The sequence below is a fragment of the Lutra lutra genome, chromosome 1 (genome assembly GCF_902655055.1).
Source record: "Lutra lutra chromosome 1, mLutLut1.2, whole genome shotgun sequence".
NCBI classification, from domain to species: Eukaryota; Metazoa; Chordata; class Mammalia; order Carnivora; family Mustelidae; genus Lutra; species Lutra lutra.
Genome location: NC_062278.1, coordinates 197,932,566 through 197,948,370, shown reverse-complemented (window position 1 = coordinate 197,948,370; position 15,805 = coordinate 197,932,566). Strand labels below are relative to the sequence as shown.

At 46.4% G+C, this 15,805-nt stretch overlaps 1 protein-coding gene across 1 annotated transcript in view; it reads right to left on the bottom strand.

The window, feature by feature from the left end:
- The window catches only part of IL17RD (interleukin 17 receptor D), a 72,338-nt gene that overhangs the window by 30,797 nt on the left and 25,736 nt on the right, over window positions 1-15,805 (bottom strand). Inside the window, 1 exon segment of the mRNA XM_047691526.1 lies at window positions 39-96. Within this exon segment, the coding sequence (XP_047547482.1) occupies window positions 39-96 (58 nt within the window).

The window sequence follows — 15,805 nt, the reverse complement described above, 5'->3', positions numbered from 1 at the left end:
AACGCCTCCATTCTCCAGTGGTGAAGCCAGTTACTTACTGTCATATCGGAAGGTGATGTTGTGCAGCCCGCTGTTTCTGCTGGCCGGCCCCACTCCCTGTGGGAAAACAAGAGAACGTGATGAGGAGAGAAGCCAATTTGTTTTTCCAGCACACATCCCCATAAAGTCAAAATGTACACAAGATTGCAAAGACCCAGGGTCATACCAGTCGCTGAGCAATGTCTACTACTCCTCCCACCCACCCTGGGCCCCTTCTCCCCCACTGGCTGCCAACCTCCCTCCAGTGCAAGGAGATTCTTAACTTCCAGGCCAAGAGCATCACGAGCACTCACTTCCCCTAAGACAATAGGAGCACGCTGTTCTGTGTTTGGGGGTTAAATAATAATTCATTAACAGTAAAATTGGGAGAGAGACCATGAGCTGCCAGCTGGAGCCCTTCCAGTTGGATCCACTTTGAGCAGTGATTGGTTATAAAATTCGCCTACCAGACACTCTCGTCCAAAAGCTCTATTAAGCTACGACAGATAGGCAATTCCTCAAGTCTAAGGAAACTGGTTTCTCATTCCAAGACTGGGAATAAGTGTGGGAATAAGCCATTACTTTTAATGAGAAAATTCTTCACTGCATCCATACCTATGCTTGGAATATAGAGGGTGGGTCATAAAAGAAAAAGAAAAAAGACTTTAAAAGGGCTAACTCTAACTCTTGGTGATGTGGCTGTTAGCCATCTGCACTCTTAATAGCAGGGATAACAACTCCGCCAGACTCCCCACTTTAATTACAACATCCACAGAGGGAGCACCAGAATCCTCCCATCGCCCCACCTTTTCCTAACCCACCACTTATCCACCATGGGAAAGAGCAGCTGCAGATCCGCGACTCTGGCTGGTTTGACTGTTTCTGTAATAATCGGCAAATGTGCCATTCAGGGTTAATTGCAGAATTCGCCAAAAACAGTTAATTCTGAAATGCTAAATGATGGGAAAATATTCTAACCACACAGCTAAAGTTTCCACTCAACAAAGGGGATGCTGGGGAAAACCATATGCCGGCAGCCTGGTATTTAATGGGCAATTGTCACACTGAGACACAATGTGCAGAACCTGTCTGATGGAGCCCAGGGTCTTGGGCCACAACCCCATCACATCCATATGCTGGAGGCATGTTCACGCTGCTTATCCTGAAGCCAGCCATGCCCACTGAAACTCTATCCCTGAGCTCAGATAAACATGCAGCTCCAGGAAGGCACAGCTGCGCAGAATGGGAGGCACGCATGCGCGAACGTGCACACACCGAGATTCTAATTCAAGTAAGGATAAGCGCTAACATGAAATCTACAACAACGCAGAGCACTAGCCCATGATCTACTGGGGCTCCCCTTCTTCCTGATGCACCTTCCTTCTCCAGCTTTCCTGTTTCCATCCTCCCTTTCCCACGTACACAAGATTCTGGAGTTCCTCCCCTGAGCTGAAACACTTTGGAAAGGGTGGTTTTCTTATGAAAATCCTAAATGCCTCCACAATTCCTTAGGGACAAGGCCTCTAGGGTGCCACTAGAGGATGCCCAACTTCCAGATGGCCAAGACCGGAGTAGCACAACCAAGCAAGAGACAAAGCCATCCCCCCACCCCCCGCCACAACCCCTAGGAAATGCCCAAGACACCCAAACCACAGCCTTCTCCTCCCTTACGAAGCCCCAGGATACAAAATCACTCACCATCTATTATGAGCTAGACATTGCGCTAGGCACAGTGGAGAACAAAACAGCCACTGTCCCTGTCCTCAAGAGCAAAGTGACTCATTCCTTCAAAGGAGACTAATGGGGGTATGTGGATCACACACAAAGTACATAGATGAATTTCAAATCACACCCTGACCCTCCCAGAACTCTCAGTGTGAAACACAAGGCATACGTAGCTCGGGTGAAGAGCCAGCCAAAAGAAAGCACATAGCCTATGAAACACCACAGGCAGCACCGCACAAAGGATGATTTGAGCGGGGAGGACAGCACACCCCAGAAGCTTGAAAGAAGTAAGGATAACTGGACTAGAAGGGAGGGAAAGGGAGCTTCATGGGAGGGAAACAAAAATGCAAGGGGCCAAGATACATACCTTAATCCTTCCATCCTCCTGTTGGTGACCATGGGCAAACCACTTCACTCCACATGGTCCCAGCCTCCTCAACTATCTTCCTAAAAAGATAATTTGCATGACTTTCCCCTGGGAAAGGGGTTTGAGGAGGCCCACATGAAACCCTGTAGAGGAAGGGCTTTTCAAAAAGGAAATGCATTTCATTTAATAGCACATAGGACTCTTATGACCAGTCAGTGAGACCAGTCACCTTACTTGTAGGACTGTCAGCTTTCACTTTGTTCTTCTTCTCCCCATATTTCTACCGCAGCATATTTTTTTTTAAGATTTTTATTTTTATTTTATTTTTTTTTTAAAGATTTTATTTATTTATCTGACAGAGAGAAATCACAAGTAGGCAGAGAGGCATGCAGAGAGAAAGGAGGAAGCAGGCTCCCTGCTGAGCAGAAAGCCCGACGCGGGGCTCGAACCCAGGACCTGGGATCATGACCTGAGCCGAAGGCAGCGGCTTAACCCACTGAGCCACCCAGGCGCCCCAAGATTTTTATTTTTAAGTAATCTCTACACCTAACGTGGGGCTCAAACACATGACCCCAATATCAAGAGTCACAGATCTGCAGACTGAGCCAGCCAGGCACCCCTATAGCAGAATGTTTTTAACAGGTATTTACTGGGCACTTGTAACGAGCGATGTATTGTGGAAAGAAGCCCACCACCATGAGATGTGCTATATCCTGCAGATAAGAACCTAAATCCTTCCAAATAAGGTCTGTGCTGCCTACAGAGCTGTTCAGAAGGGGGCCTAGTGAGCTGGCCTCAAAGGACAGTGAGGCTTGCATGCAACATCTATTCACTACCCACAGAGCACTCCACCTGCACCCAGGCCCTACTGGGCTGGGCACTTGGCCCTGAATCAGACCTGGGTCCTGATCTTAAGGGGCGATGGCCACCAAGGTGATCTAATGTGCAAATCTGCCATTATTCCTCTGTTCCAAGCTCCCTGTCCCCTATAGAACTTTCCTGATGTGGCTTCTGCCTCTCTTCTCAGCCACTTCCCTCCCTACCTGCCAGACTCCTCCAGGCACTGCATTACTGCTCAGTCCATGTTTTGGAGCACTTCCAATATTCCAGAACGCCCTTCCCATCAGCCAGGTCCTGTTCCCGCCATAGGCTTCCCACCTTGGTAGAGCTCCATCACACTGGGTCTCTGACACAGAAATCTGCCTGCATACTCACTTGACGGAGGTATGATAATCCATCCCACAACTTGACCAGCATGGCACTTCTGCCAGGGCACATGAAAAACAGAACTTCTAATTCCACAAAAAATCAGAGACTAAAAGTCCCTGTCACGATGCCGGGTCCTTGAGCTCCAGGGCAACAGAGCGCAGTGCTCTCAGTTCCATGGCAAGGACCCACTCCGTGTACGCTGCAAGACCTTTCACTCTTGTAAGTCATCCACCGCATGGTTTCCCGGCACTGCATCAGACAGGTGCTCTACCAGCCTTTGCCCAGTTCACACTCAAGTAATGCACCTGCTGCTCCTGGGCCCTCAGAAACCCCATCAGGGGCGCCTGGGTGGCTCAGTGGGTTGGGCCTCTGCCTTCAGCTCGGGTCATGATCTCAGGGTCCTGCTCGGCGGGGAGCCTGCTTCTCCCTCTCTCTGCCTGCCTCTCTGCCTACTTGTGATCTCTGTCTGTCGAATAAATAAATAAAATCTTAAAAAAAAAAAAAAAAAGAAACCCCATCAGAAATGGTGTGCCCAGGCTAGCCCACAGAGCACAACTGTTTTCTTTCTACTGTGTGGTTGACAGACTAATACCCCCCACAAAAAATAAAAAATAAAATGTCTACATCATAATCCCCAGAACCTGTGTTACTTTACACAGACAGCAAAAAAGGACTACATAGACGTGATTAAGTTTAAGGATCCTGAGATGGGGAAATTATTCTGGATTATCCTGATGAGCCCAATGTAATCACAAGGGTCCTTCTAAGTGGGATTCAGGAGGGTCAGAGGAGGAAAAATGACCACAGAAATAGAAGGCAGAGAGACCAACATTGATTTCAAGATGCTGCACTACTGGATTTGAAGATGGAGACAGAAGGGGCTGATAAGGCAAGAAATGTAGGCAGTCTGTAGATGCTGGAAAAGGTGGAACATTGGTTCTCTACCAGAGCTCTCCCAGGCCTCCAGGAGCCAGTCCTGCCAACACCTTGCTTTTAACACCAAGGAAGACTCATTTTGAAATTCTGACTTCAACAACTGTAAGATAATGCATGTGTGTTGTTTTAAGTCACTAAATTGTGATAATTTGTTACAGCAACAATTGAAAGCTAATACTTTTGGTGGCAGTATGGTTGAAATGGATCTGAATGTCACAATCCCTCATGTGCTGTCATTTTCCCCTTCCTACCCCAGGGCAGACTGATCACTTCTCACTGCAAGTCTATCCCACCTTGGCTGCAGGAAGACATGGGACACAGACCCAGTAGGGCTGTTTCAGATTCTGCCATATACACTTCTGTGGGCTAGCCTCGGACATATCTGGAGTAGAAGAGTGGTTAACACAATGGGCTTTGGAGCTGTACAGATATGTGTTCAAATCTCACCCTCTCAAGCTGGGGGACCTTAGACAAGCTCCTTAATTTTCCTGAGCCTCATTTTCCTGAGCTCTATAAAGCATCTGAATAAAGCTTCCTGGAAAATCTCGCTGTGGGACTATGGGAGATGACACCAATAGGGCTCTCTACACAGCACGTGACGCATTGAAGGAGTGATGGCACCATTCCTGGGAAGATTCCTGCCCTAAATAAGGAGAGAGCTGTGCAGCGTGGGGGTAGGTGAAGTAGAAAGGGGAATGGTCACAGGAAGGGGCATCTCCAGACATAACCGGTCTTATCATCCAGACCCAGAGGGTCTGGCAGATGGATGGACAGGTCAGGGCAAGGTGACAAAGGCACTAACCACCGGACCACAACAGTCTTGGTGGGAACTGGGCAACCCTGTGACCCCCATCTCTGGTGAGTGTTCAGGTTGGATCAGATGGGGAGAGACTGAAGGCAAAATGACTAGGGCAGCCCCCCTACAGACTCATCCTCCCCGCAACTTGCCCCACAATCCTGGGCCTGGCCCATAGTCAGCCTTCGATCAATATTAGTTTTTTCCCCCGAAAACGAATCCACGACGAAGCCAGGTAATGCACACTGAGAACCCAAGAGGACCTAGCTTCATGTGACAGGGAGATTTATGGCTTGGAATCAGGACTCACACTAAGGGAACAAGGGTAAGCAAATTACAAAGCTGGTCAATGGCTTTGGAAACTGTTTTTCAGTAAACAAGTCAAAGCTTTTAGCTACTATACCCATTTTGATATTTAATGAGCTTACAATTAAGAATACTTGTTTGTCGCCTGTTACTTAAAATCTATAAACGCCAATGCTGTGGCCTCAGGGTGTCACATTCTTAGTTAATTAACCACCCCCATTTGCTGCACTTAGGGCAGCATTTAATTTGTTCCAATGCTAGCTGGGAGAAGCAAGCCCCAGGTGCCTGGGGCTCTGCTCTGAACACTATGGTGAGCAGAGACGGAAGCATCAAATGGGAACATAATGGAGAAAACATCTTTTACTCAGGAAAGGGGGAGGGGACGATAACCCAAAAGTGCTCTAAAGGATTAAAATTCAAAATCCATACCATGCTCCACCCATATGGCAAAAAAGCAAAGGCCTGAACACAAAGCCACAGGCAGGGATCCTACACAGAGCAGCCATCTGAGGGCCCATTTCCTGAGGGGTCCTTGGGGGTTCTAAGCCCATTGAGGACACTAACTTCCCAGAGCAACATTTCCAATCCAGCTCCAAAAGAACTGAGCTGCCATTTTGGAAAAAATGCATTTTGAAAAGGACTGTGCTAATTACAGTATCCCCCTTTCCAGGGGAAGGCAGGCCAAATAGTAAGGCCTAAGCAAGACTGCTTTCAGATCAGTTAAGGAAGGACTTCTTAGAATGCTGGTAACATTTTAGTGAACTGAGTTTGGGTGAAAATTAAACGAGAACATCCATCAGAAAGAACTGAGATAATGGGATTATAAAGGCACATTGAGCAACTACTTAAAAAACTAAGGCCAACTTATAACTTTCTATTTCCCCTAACATTTCCTCCACCTTGGGTTTCCAGTGAGTCATTGAGATATGAAAGATAGCAGATGGCTCTGTGAGGCTTAAAATGCACAACAGGACTGAAATTTTTGTCTCTGATCAGTAGACATGGTGAAGGCAAGAGGCAGAACGTGGGGTCAATTTATTCTGCACAGGTTCAGTTCAGACGGCCTCATAAATGAAGTCAGATCCCACTTCAGTTCAAACCTTTAACTAAAAAAAAAAAAAAAAAAGAGTTGGGGGGAAGGAGGGTGGAAGAAGTCAGCAAAAAGCAGAGAAGCCCCAGGTGATGTAAGCTGAGGAGAATGCCGGCAAACCCAAAACACAAGGCAAATAAATCACAAAGCCAGCTTGGGTCTGGATCTATTCAAGATATTCTTCTCCACATTCCCGGGAGCTGTTCTCTCTCACTTTCCAACTCCATGCAACCAACTTCAGAAACGAAGGGTGCCAGCTGTCTGATTTGGGGAGGTGAGCTCTCGGATGCCTGGTGGGGAACACACAACTCTGGGGGAGTACCGATGTGTTCCCACCAGCAATTACTGCGTCGGCCCAAAAAGACCCTGAGATCTTAAGCTAATTAGAGAGATTTGCTCAAGGAGGTAGGAAATCACTACTCCAAAGCATCGCCTGTGTACCAGACCAAAGCCGTAATCATGATTCATCTCTGACATGTTGCTAATCAGCACACACATGTTCCTAATTTCACGCTCCCCAAAGGAAAGCTGAAGGGACAATTGTTTCTGAGTTCTAACATGGAGCCAACCGATGCCAAGTTACCATGTGTTCTGCTTATCAAACTGAGAGCTCTAGTTTCCTTCTAAGTGGATTCTTATCCCTCCTTCCCTGCCCCCACCCTCATGCCCAAGGAAATCCATTCACTAAAGATAAAGATGTGTTAGGGCATTTACAGAAGTGTTTCTCAGACAGCAAGTTTTTTCTTTTTTTTTTTTTTAATTGAGATAGAATTGACATGTAACATTGTGTGAGTTTAAGGTATACAATGTAAAGATCTGATATATTTATACATTGTAAAAGCAACTTTCCTAAACTGGCCTAAACAGAATTTAATGTATTTTTAAATGTCTTTCCCTGCTCCAGACTTTAATTTTCTTCTTGCTTTGCCTCTGGAATATACATATGCAGTGAAAGCCCAGAGATATCAACACACACACACCACTGACTCTTCTGTGTTTCAAAACAAAACTCTGCAGCCTTCTTAGTTTTCACAAAGCAAAAAGCCCAAGTACTTTTTCCAATTAAGTCTGTTAAGGATCTGGGCTGTGTGTTCTCCCATGGCTGATACTGACAAACAGACAGGGCTGTTCCATTTTTCCAATTCTCAAAATGTTAAAAGCAAGCTATAAAACATGCCTCTGGCTAGCGAGCCAGACCTTTTCCCTCAGCGGCGCACACCACTCCCATCCACTCAAATGAGAAACGCATGGTAAAGAGCTGGCATCTTTAAGGTAACCGTCAAGCCATCTGCAGTTTCAAAATCACACAGAGACAACTTCGCAGACACAGATTAGCCGGGTTTCTGTAAATACTGCGTACGAAGAGGAAGCAAGCAACCAACCACCCAAACACCCACCCAGAAAATCGGCTACCAGCTTGCCCCCACTTAGCTGTGAAAGGTAGTTATAAAAACTTCACTCCAGAAGCTCAAGAAAGTGTCTTTCTGCAAGGGCAAAACAGTGATTAGACAATAGGGGAAAACTGAACACTGTACACATGATTGTTATGCCTAAGCTCAGAGGAAATGTTCAGATCAAAACAAACTACTAATAAAAAGCCTTAGGACCACACAGAGAGCGTGCGCTGAATTGAACAGCTTCAAATACTGTTTCTGAGGCCCTGGGACGGAGTCTCCAAATACTGCATCACATCTGGAATTCTGCTTTTACAGCACAAATGCCTGCAGAAACGGGGGATTGTGACGTTGCCATGGGGACCCAGCCTCCTCCAGCCAGGCAGGTCCCCAGTGTGCCCCACACATGTGCTTCCTTCAAGGTAGATTTCGCATATTTGGAAATTATGGAAGGCCGCCCTTTTAGGTTTTAGTGCTAATCGAAATATCACAGGCTACACTCGAAAGCAAGGCGACCCCTTCTGTCAGCCTATTATTTGTCCACATGGTGGTCTTAGAGAGAAATACCTCCTTAAAATAACAGTGGGAAGCAGCAAGTCAACAGACCCCTTTTCAAAAGTTATTTGTGGCTTTTCCCCCCTTCCTCTAGGAAGGAGACAGGCTTCAAGCGTCCCTTTTAAACTCTTTCCTTCTCTGGCTGCAAAAATCCAAGTGAGTCAACCTGTGCACACAGCTGCCACCCGTCGCTGGCCTATGGGAGGGACCCCAGGCTCCAGCTTGGAGCTTGGTTGCTTGCCATCGCAGGAAGTGAGCCACTAACCCCATCCCAGCAGGGCTACTGGCCAACGCAGGGGGTCTTCACTTTTAATTGCAGTTAAGGGAAAAAGTTTCTAGAAGCCATAAGAGAATCCTGTGGGAAATATTCCTTACCCAATTTCCACCCCCCCCCCCCCACCAAGAAACATTCTTACATAATTTGGGGGCATTCCCAGAACTCCCTGAGGAAACCGAGGGCTTCACAGGTCCCAGGTCCAAAGCCATGTGTAGACACAAAGAATCTAGAGACCCCACTTGGAAATGAAGAGGTACATCTGGGTTTCCCCATTTTCCTGGGATGCAGCTCCTCAATCCGACCCCTCCAGGTGTGGATTCATATAGATACATGAATGCAACAAACCCGGTTGGGTGGGGGCAAGTGTCCCAACCACTTCTCATCCTCCCACTGTCCTACCTCCCCAAGACCCCAGGTGGCTCAAAGCAATAGTCAAGACCCTCATCTCTCTTTCTGCCCGGAGCATTCTCCCAGCAGTTGTAACTAGAATGTCTCATGCAGCAGCAGTGCCTCTTCTAATATGTATCTGCCTCTCTGCAAGGTCTGGCCTTCCCCCGATCTTCCGGGGGGAAAGGAGGGAATCGGCCAGCACAGAGGTGAAAGTGAAGCCAAGTCACCAAGCTCCGTGGGCAGATCAAGGGGGCTCATGGGAAACTGGTTATCCAGGGGGCTCATGGGAAACTGGTTCTCAGCCCTGCCCGGGTTCAGTGGGACCTCCAGCCTGAACCATTTCCATCTAGTCTCTTCGATACCACATCCCAAAATGTCCTCCTGAGATGCAGCCAGGCTGTGTGTGTGTGTGTGTGTGTGTGTGTGTGTGTGCCACACAGAAGGAAAAAAAAAAAACAAAACACCAGGAAGTCAGCAGCTCGGCCCAGGTGTTAACACTTAGCGCATCCTGCCCAGCCCCCTCCAGCTTGAGGCTGGCCGCCTGGGAGCAGGACACAGCAATTAGGCCCTTCCCGGGTCGGGCGCCTTTGTCCCCTCGCTAACAGCATTAGTGTCTGACTTCCTGTGCACAACGGGGCCTCCCGGGGGGCAATCCCAGGCTGACCAGGGCAGGGCATTAGACTTCCTTTGTCAAAGGCCCTCAAATGTTAACAAGCATGTGAACAAGCCTCTCCTCCCCGCCAACCCCACCCCCCCATTTCTCCCCCCCCCATCCCTTCCCCACCTCAGCCACTCCTCCCGTCCCCCAAACACTTAAATCTCAACAGCCTTAGTTCTGGCAGACTGGTGGGAATCCGAGTTACTTGAGAGCAGTACCAAGCCTCTGTGGAAGCAAACAGCTAACTTTCTGCCGAAAAGGGGACAAATGTGATTTCCTAGAGCCGATCCCCTATAAACATGCCATTCTCATTTACAGAGTGTTTGCCGCTTACCAGGTCTGGGTCACTTGTCTGGCATGAACTAGGTAAACAGGAACAAAGATGGAGGTGCTCAGGCATGAGTCCCAGGCTTGGCAACACCCCCAGTCTGACATCCCTGTCAGCCCATGGGTCCCCTTCACGCATGCTCATGGGCTGATGCTCAAAATGGTCTCAAGATGCAAGGATATTTTGAAACTTTGAGCGATATTCCCAGACTTTCACACACCGATCACATCTGAAACCAGGGAAACAGGTACACCACCACCGTCACCATCCCTCTCTCAGCAATACTACCATCACCGGAACCAACATCACTAAAACCCTATCATTTACTCCACCATCCATCTCGACAAAGGGTCACAGCTTCATAGGTGGGGATGGAGAGGTCTGAGTATTTGGTGAGAGCTGCGGCCCACGTGTGAACACACAATCGTGCACACAGTATTTCAGGAAGCTTTTGGACCCATGCAATCCTCTCAGGGCCCCCAACAGCCTGCCTTATCCATAGCTCAACAGCTTAATTCCAGGTCTGTAGGACACCCTGAGTGGTTTAGTGATCCAAGAGAAACTTTGGTGACTAAAAGCAAAATTCAAATGGCAGAGGGAGGTGGTTGGGAGCAAGACCTCAATTTATTTATTTATTTATTTATTTATTTATTTTAAAGATTTTATTTATTTGTCAGAGAGAGAGGGAGAGAGAGCGAGCACAGGCGGACAGAATGGCAGGCAGAGGCAGAGGGAGAAGCAGGCTCCCCGCCAAGCAAGGAGCCCGATGTGGGACTCCATCCCAGGACGCTGGGATCATGACCTGAGCCGAAGGCAGCTGCTTAACCAACTGAGCCACCCAGGCGTCCCAAGACCTCAATTTTAAATAGAACTCTGGATTGATGCCTCAAACCTCATCCTTCATAGGCAGTATTAATCCTTCATAAGTCTGTAATTGTCCACTTTGCTCAGGATGTTAGGACTCATGAACTTTACAAAGTAGCAATGTAAAAGACAACTATTTCTGCTGTTATGCGCAGGAGCCCATTAAGTGGGACACACCTTTCAGGCCATAGGTGACAATAGTCATGTCTGCAGTCAAGTCAGTTTCACTGAATCAAGTTAAAAAATAAACAATGTGGCTATTTCTGATTTCTTTCTTTCTTATTCTTTTCTTTTTTTTTAATGGTACTCACAGTATCCAGAAGACCGAGAGAACAGCTGATTTCCCCCGCTCCTGCTCAGTTGCCTTGAAGGTCTATGGTGTTTGTGGTCAACACAAAAAATTGGGTTAGGTTTTGGATATGTTTTTAAATATTTGCCCAAGAGCTGCAATGGAGGATAATCTAAAAGTCCATTTTTTTTTTCAATGAAGACTAATCTTTGGCTTTCACTTCTACTCCAGACATATCTTCAAAAAGATGTTGGTAGACAGAGAAAGGACACGAGCACTTCTGTGATGCCAAGCCCCCCACAAGTTTATTTTGATGAACTTTACAAGTTTCAAACGAGTGAAGTATTTCACTACTGGTTCTGACTTTTACCTTTTGCCAAGCTAACTTCAAAATAGCCGGCAATCGGAAGAATATACTCAGACACTAATGGTCTTTGCAACTTTTACGTCTCCCTCCTTCTTGGATGGAAGCCAGCAGCCTGCCCTTAAACTATAAGCAATAAATCTAGAAGACTCTCCTAATTTCCCAATGATACCACCTGGAATTTCCATTAAAGCACACACATACACAATGACATACCAATTAAATCACTGGGTGATTTAGGCCAGGAAATAATTGTGTTTGCCAAGAAATGTTCAGCTTTGTTTTAAATTCCTTGAACAGCTAAAATGTCATCCTGAGAAGGAGGGCAAAGAATGAGGTGAAAATGAAGAATCACTGTCTTGGTTGATTTCAGACTTAGAACAACTTTCCCGTGGGTGAACGGAGGCAATACAGACATCCCAGGAATGAAGGCCTCCCCATACTACCTCTCCAAGGACTCCTGGCACGGGTTGGTATAGAGGAGGAAATTAGAAAGCAGATTCGTGTGAGACAGACAAGGCAGTGGAGCAGCAGTTAGGAGCTCACTTCTTCCCTGATGAAGTGGTCCTGGGGTGGGTTCCAGCTCATCTCCAACGAGACTGACACGAGCAAAATGGCACACAGCACTTCCTTGGTCAGACAGTAGACAGAAATCAACACATCTTGTCCCCTCACTAGGTTTTCCCTTGGAGAGATGTTTACAAAATCAAAGCAACATGAGGGAAAAAAATTAGAAGCTGTAACATTTTGTCATGAGGTTATGGTGAAACGACGACTTAACCAGGAAAAAAAAAAAAATCAAAGCAGTGACTAAACATTTCAAAAATAAAATAAAAAAGGGAGGTCAGAGTTTCTGGCGAAAATGAATTCCTCAGAAGGATGTGATCTTCCCTGGTTCTCAAAGAGAGAACCCGAAGAGTGGGTTTTTCAAGTTTCTAGGGAAAAGTGTATGCTTTTCTTTTGACCAGGGCTTTATTACTTTTGAAAATAAAACAAATTCAAAGCAAAGGAAATTTAAGTACAGACAATATGAAAATCCTCCCCAGTCAACTTCAACAATACTATTCCATATACTTCAAAATTGCTAAGGGACTAGTGCTTAAATGTTCTCACCACCAAAAAAAAAAAAAAAAAAAAAAAGATTATTATGTGACTTGGTAGAGGTGTTGGCTAGAGGTTCAGCTGTAATCATACTGAAACATTTAATGAATCAAATCAACATATAGTATACCCTGAATGTATACAATGTATACACTGTTACATGTTAATTATATCTCCATTGAAAACAATGGATATAAAACTCTCCTTCAACGTCCTTCCTTTTCCATCACTTGAAGAGTCTTCTGGACTGTCCCTATTATATGCATCACATGGCTTGACAAAAGCTATGTGGCTATGGCTTGACATAAGTTAGATCCTAATAGAGAGAACACCTGTTCTGATAAATCTCCAACAGCTAAAAATGAATGCAGCGCCTTTTGGGAGAAGTCCGTGCGGCCAATGGAAGAAGTAACAACAAATACTAATGAGGTAAGAATTAGGACAACTAGGGGCGCCTGGGTAGCTCAGTGGGTTAAAGCCTCTGCCTTCGGCTCAGGTCATGATCCCTGCTTGTCAGGGAGCCTGCTTCCTCCTCTCTCTCTGCCTGCCTCTCTGCCTACTTGTCATCTCTGTCTGTCAAATAAATAAATAAAATCTTAAAAAAAAAAAATTAGGACAACTAGGCCAAATTCTTTCTAAAGGTCCTGCCAGTTTTAATTATCCATCATTCTCTACCAAGAGAAAGCACCTATTAAAAAGTAGTAAGACAGGCCCTTTCACCTGTTCTACAACTGGTTGCACACATGGAAAGGTAACAGGGACAGAGCATTGAGAAGGCTTCCCGGTGTAGTGCAGACCTGTTGATATTTCAGTAGGCTTCCTGCTGACATGGGTATCCTGAATGTCTTCATGCTATTCTGTTGAATAACCAAATTACTCTAACTTATCCTAAAGGTTCTTTTTTTTTTTTTTTAAAGATTTTATTTATTTATTTGACAGAGAGAAATCACAAGTAGGCAGAGGGCAGGCAGAGAGAGAGGAGGAAGCAGGCTCCCTGCTGAGCAGAAAGCCCGATGTGGGGCTCGAACCCAGGACCTGGGATCATGACCTGAGCCGAAGGCAGCGGCTTAACCCACTGAGCCACCCAGGCGCCCCTATCCTGAAGGTTCTTAAAAATTACATGAATTTAGGGGATTTTTTTTGATAACTTGGCTAGTCTAATGTAAATAACAGAATTGTGTAAAATGAAAAAAGAAAACTCACAAACCCAAGAAGAGGGCTGACAACATCCTCGGACTACGCAGTCATCATCACATTACAGCCACATAAAAACCAAAGAGCCCGGGGCGCCTGGGTGGCTCAGTGGGGTAAGCCTCGGCCTTCAGCTCGGGTAATGAGCTCAGAGTCCTGGGATCAAGCCCCACATGGGGCTCTCTGCTCAGCAGGGAGCCTGCTTCCCCCTCTCTCTCTGCCTGCCTCTCTGCCTACTTGTGATCTCTGTCTGTCAAATAAATAATAAAATCTTTTGAAAACAAAAACAAAAACAAACCCAAGAGCTCAACTCTTCAGAGAAGGGCAGCTGAAGAACACCAGCCTGGGGAGAGTCTATACAGCAAGCTGAGGAGATGAAACCATTTATTTACTAAAACTGTAAAGTCTATTTTGTGATTAAAATCATAACACATGTGTAGCCTGGACATCGAAGAAGAATGACCTCTGCCCTTTGCCCGATCTAAAAGCAACACTTAACCCCAAGGTTCTCTCTTCCTCATTTACTCATGAATAACCTCCTAGAATTTATCAACAGATGTTTTAAAGGCTAGAAACATACTGTACACTGGGAAGGCCATTATGATTGACTGAGAATAAGGCTCCTCCAAAAGTTTTCAGCTCCTTTTGGAAAGCAATGCCAAAGGGCATGAGATTAGAGACGATAATGTTATAACCTTAAGAATGAATGTGCTAAGTTATGTGATTGAGCTCCAAGTATAAGAGAATTTCAGAAGGTGGTGTTGAACAGAAGAAGGCTCCCTAGATAAGTGTCTTCACAGAGGAGATAGGTCCCTAGCTGGACCCTAGGGCACTGGGAGCTTTGAAGTAGTGAAAGGGGGAGACTATTTCAAGCAAACGCATGCACAAATGCACAGGTAACCAACTACACCGCTCCCATGGCAAGCTTTCGGTGAATGGCCACTACACCTCAAGGTAGCTGTGGAACCTTCCTCATTAGCCAGAACAAGGGCTCTAGCAGTCCTGGAGTAGATGACCAATACCCTCAGGCTTCTATGTGAAACATGCCAACGGGCCTGAAAGAATGGGCACCAGAGGGGCCAGGGCCCAGTTCTGCATGTGGTGCATCTTGCAGTCAGGCGAGAAAAGAACAATGTGGTCCTTACAGAGGTGAGCACCAGCCTGATTTGGCAGGCAGGAGTCCAGGGGAAGGGCCTCTGATCCAAGCCAAGGTGGGAATGGGCTAAGCTCCAGGTAGAGAAGAAAGAGGCAATAAAACAGCAGCTTGAAAGGATAAACCAAAGGAACAGAGAGTTAAATCAAAGGGATGAGGCAGACCCCAGGGCCTGCAGACCAGAGGTGCCAGTGACAAAACAGCGAAGACCAAAGTGGGGTCTCCCTACACGTGTAATTTATTTTCAGTATGGGCCTGATTCCCTGCCCCTAATATGGATGGAAGGCATTTGGGAAGGAGCAAGGGGAGGCCTGGTCACCATCCACTTCCAATTTTCACCCCATTTTCCCTCCATGACAAAATCAGTAACTTTTGGTGAGTGGAGGTCCAAGCCGGGAGTCTCCATCAGCACCCCTCTCATCTTCCCCAGTCCCTCGCACACATCTCGACCCTGACTCTGTCTGCACCTGGGGTAAACCAGTTCCAAGCTCCCAGGTAAGAGTTCACTACATGCGAGAGAATAAGACTGAAACAAAGGCCTTTTGTTGGCTCTTACCAGCTCTTCAAGGAAATTTCTAAAGACCAGAATCACTAAATACAATCTTAAAAAATCTGACATTGGCACCAAAGGACAGAAGCTGTAGTGTTCCCCTGACTGAGGTTCCGAGAGTGGTCAAATTCACAAAGACAGAAAACAGAATCCGCAGGCTGCAGGGTGGGTGGGGGTGGGGAGAATGCAGAGTTACTCTTCAATGGGCACAAAGTTGTAGGTTAGGAAGATCAAAGTTCTGGAG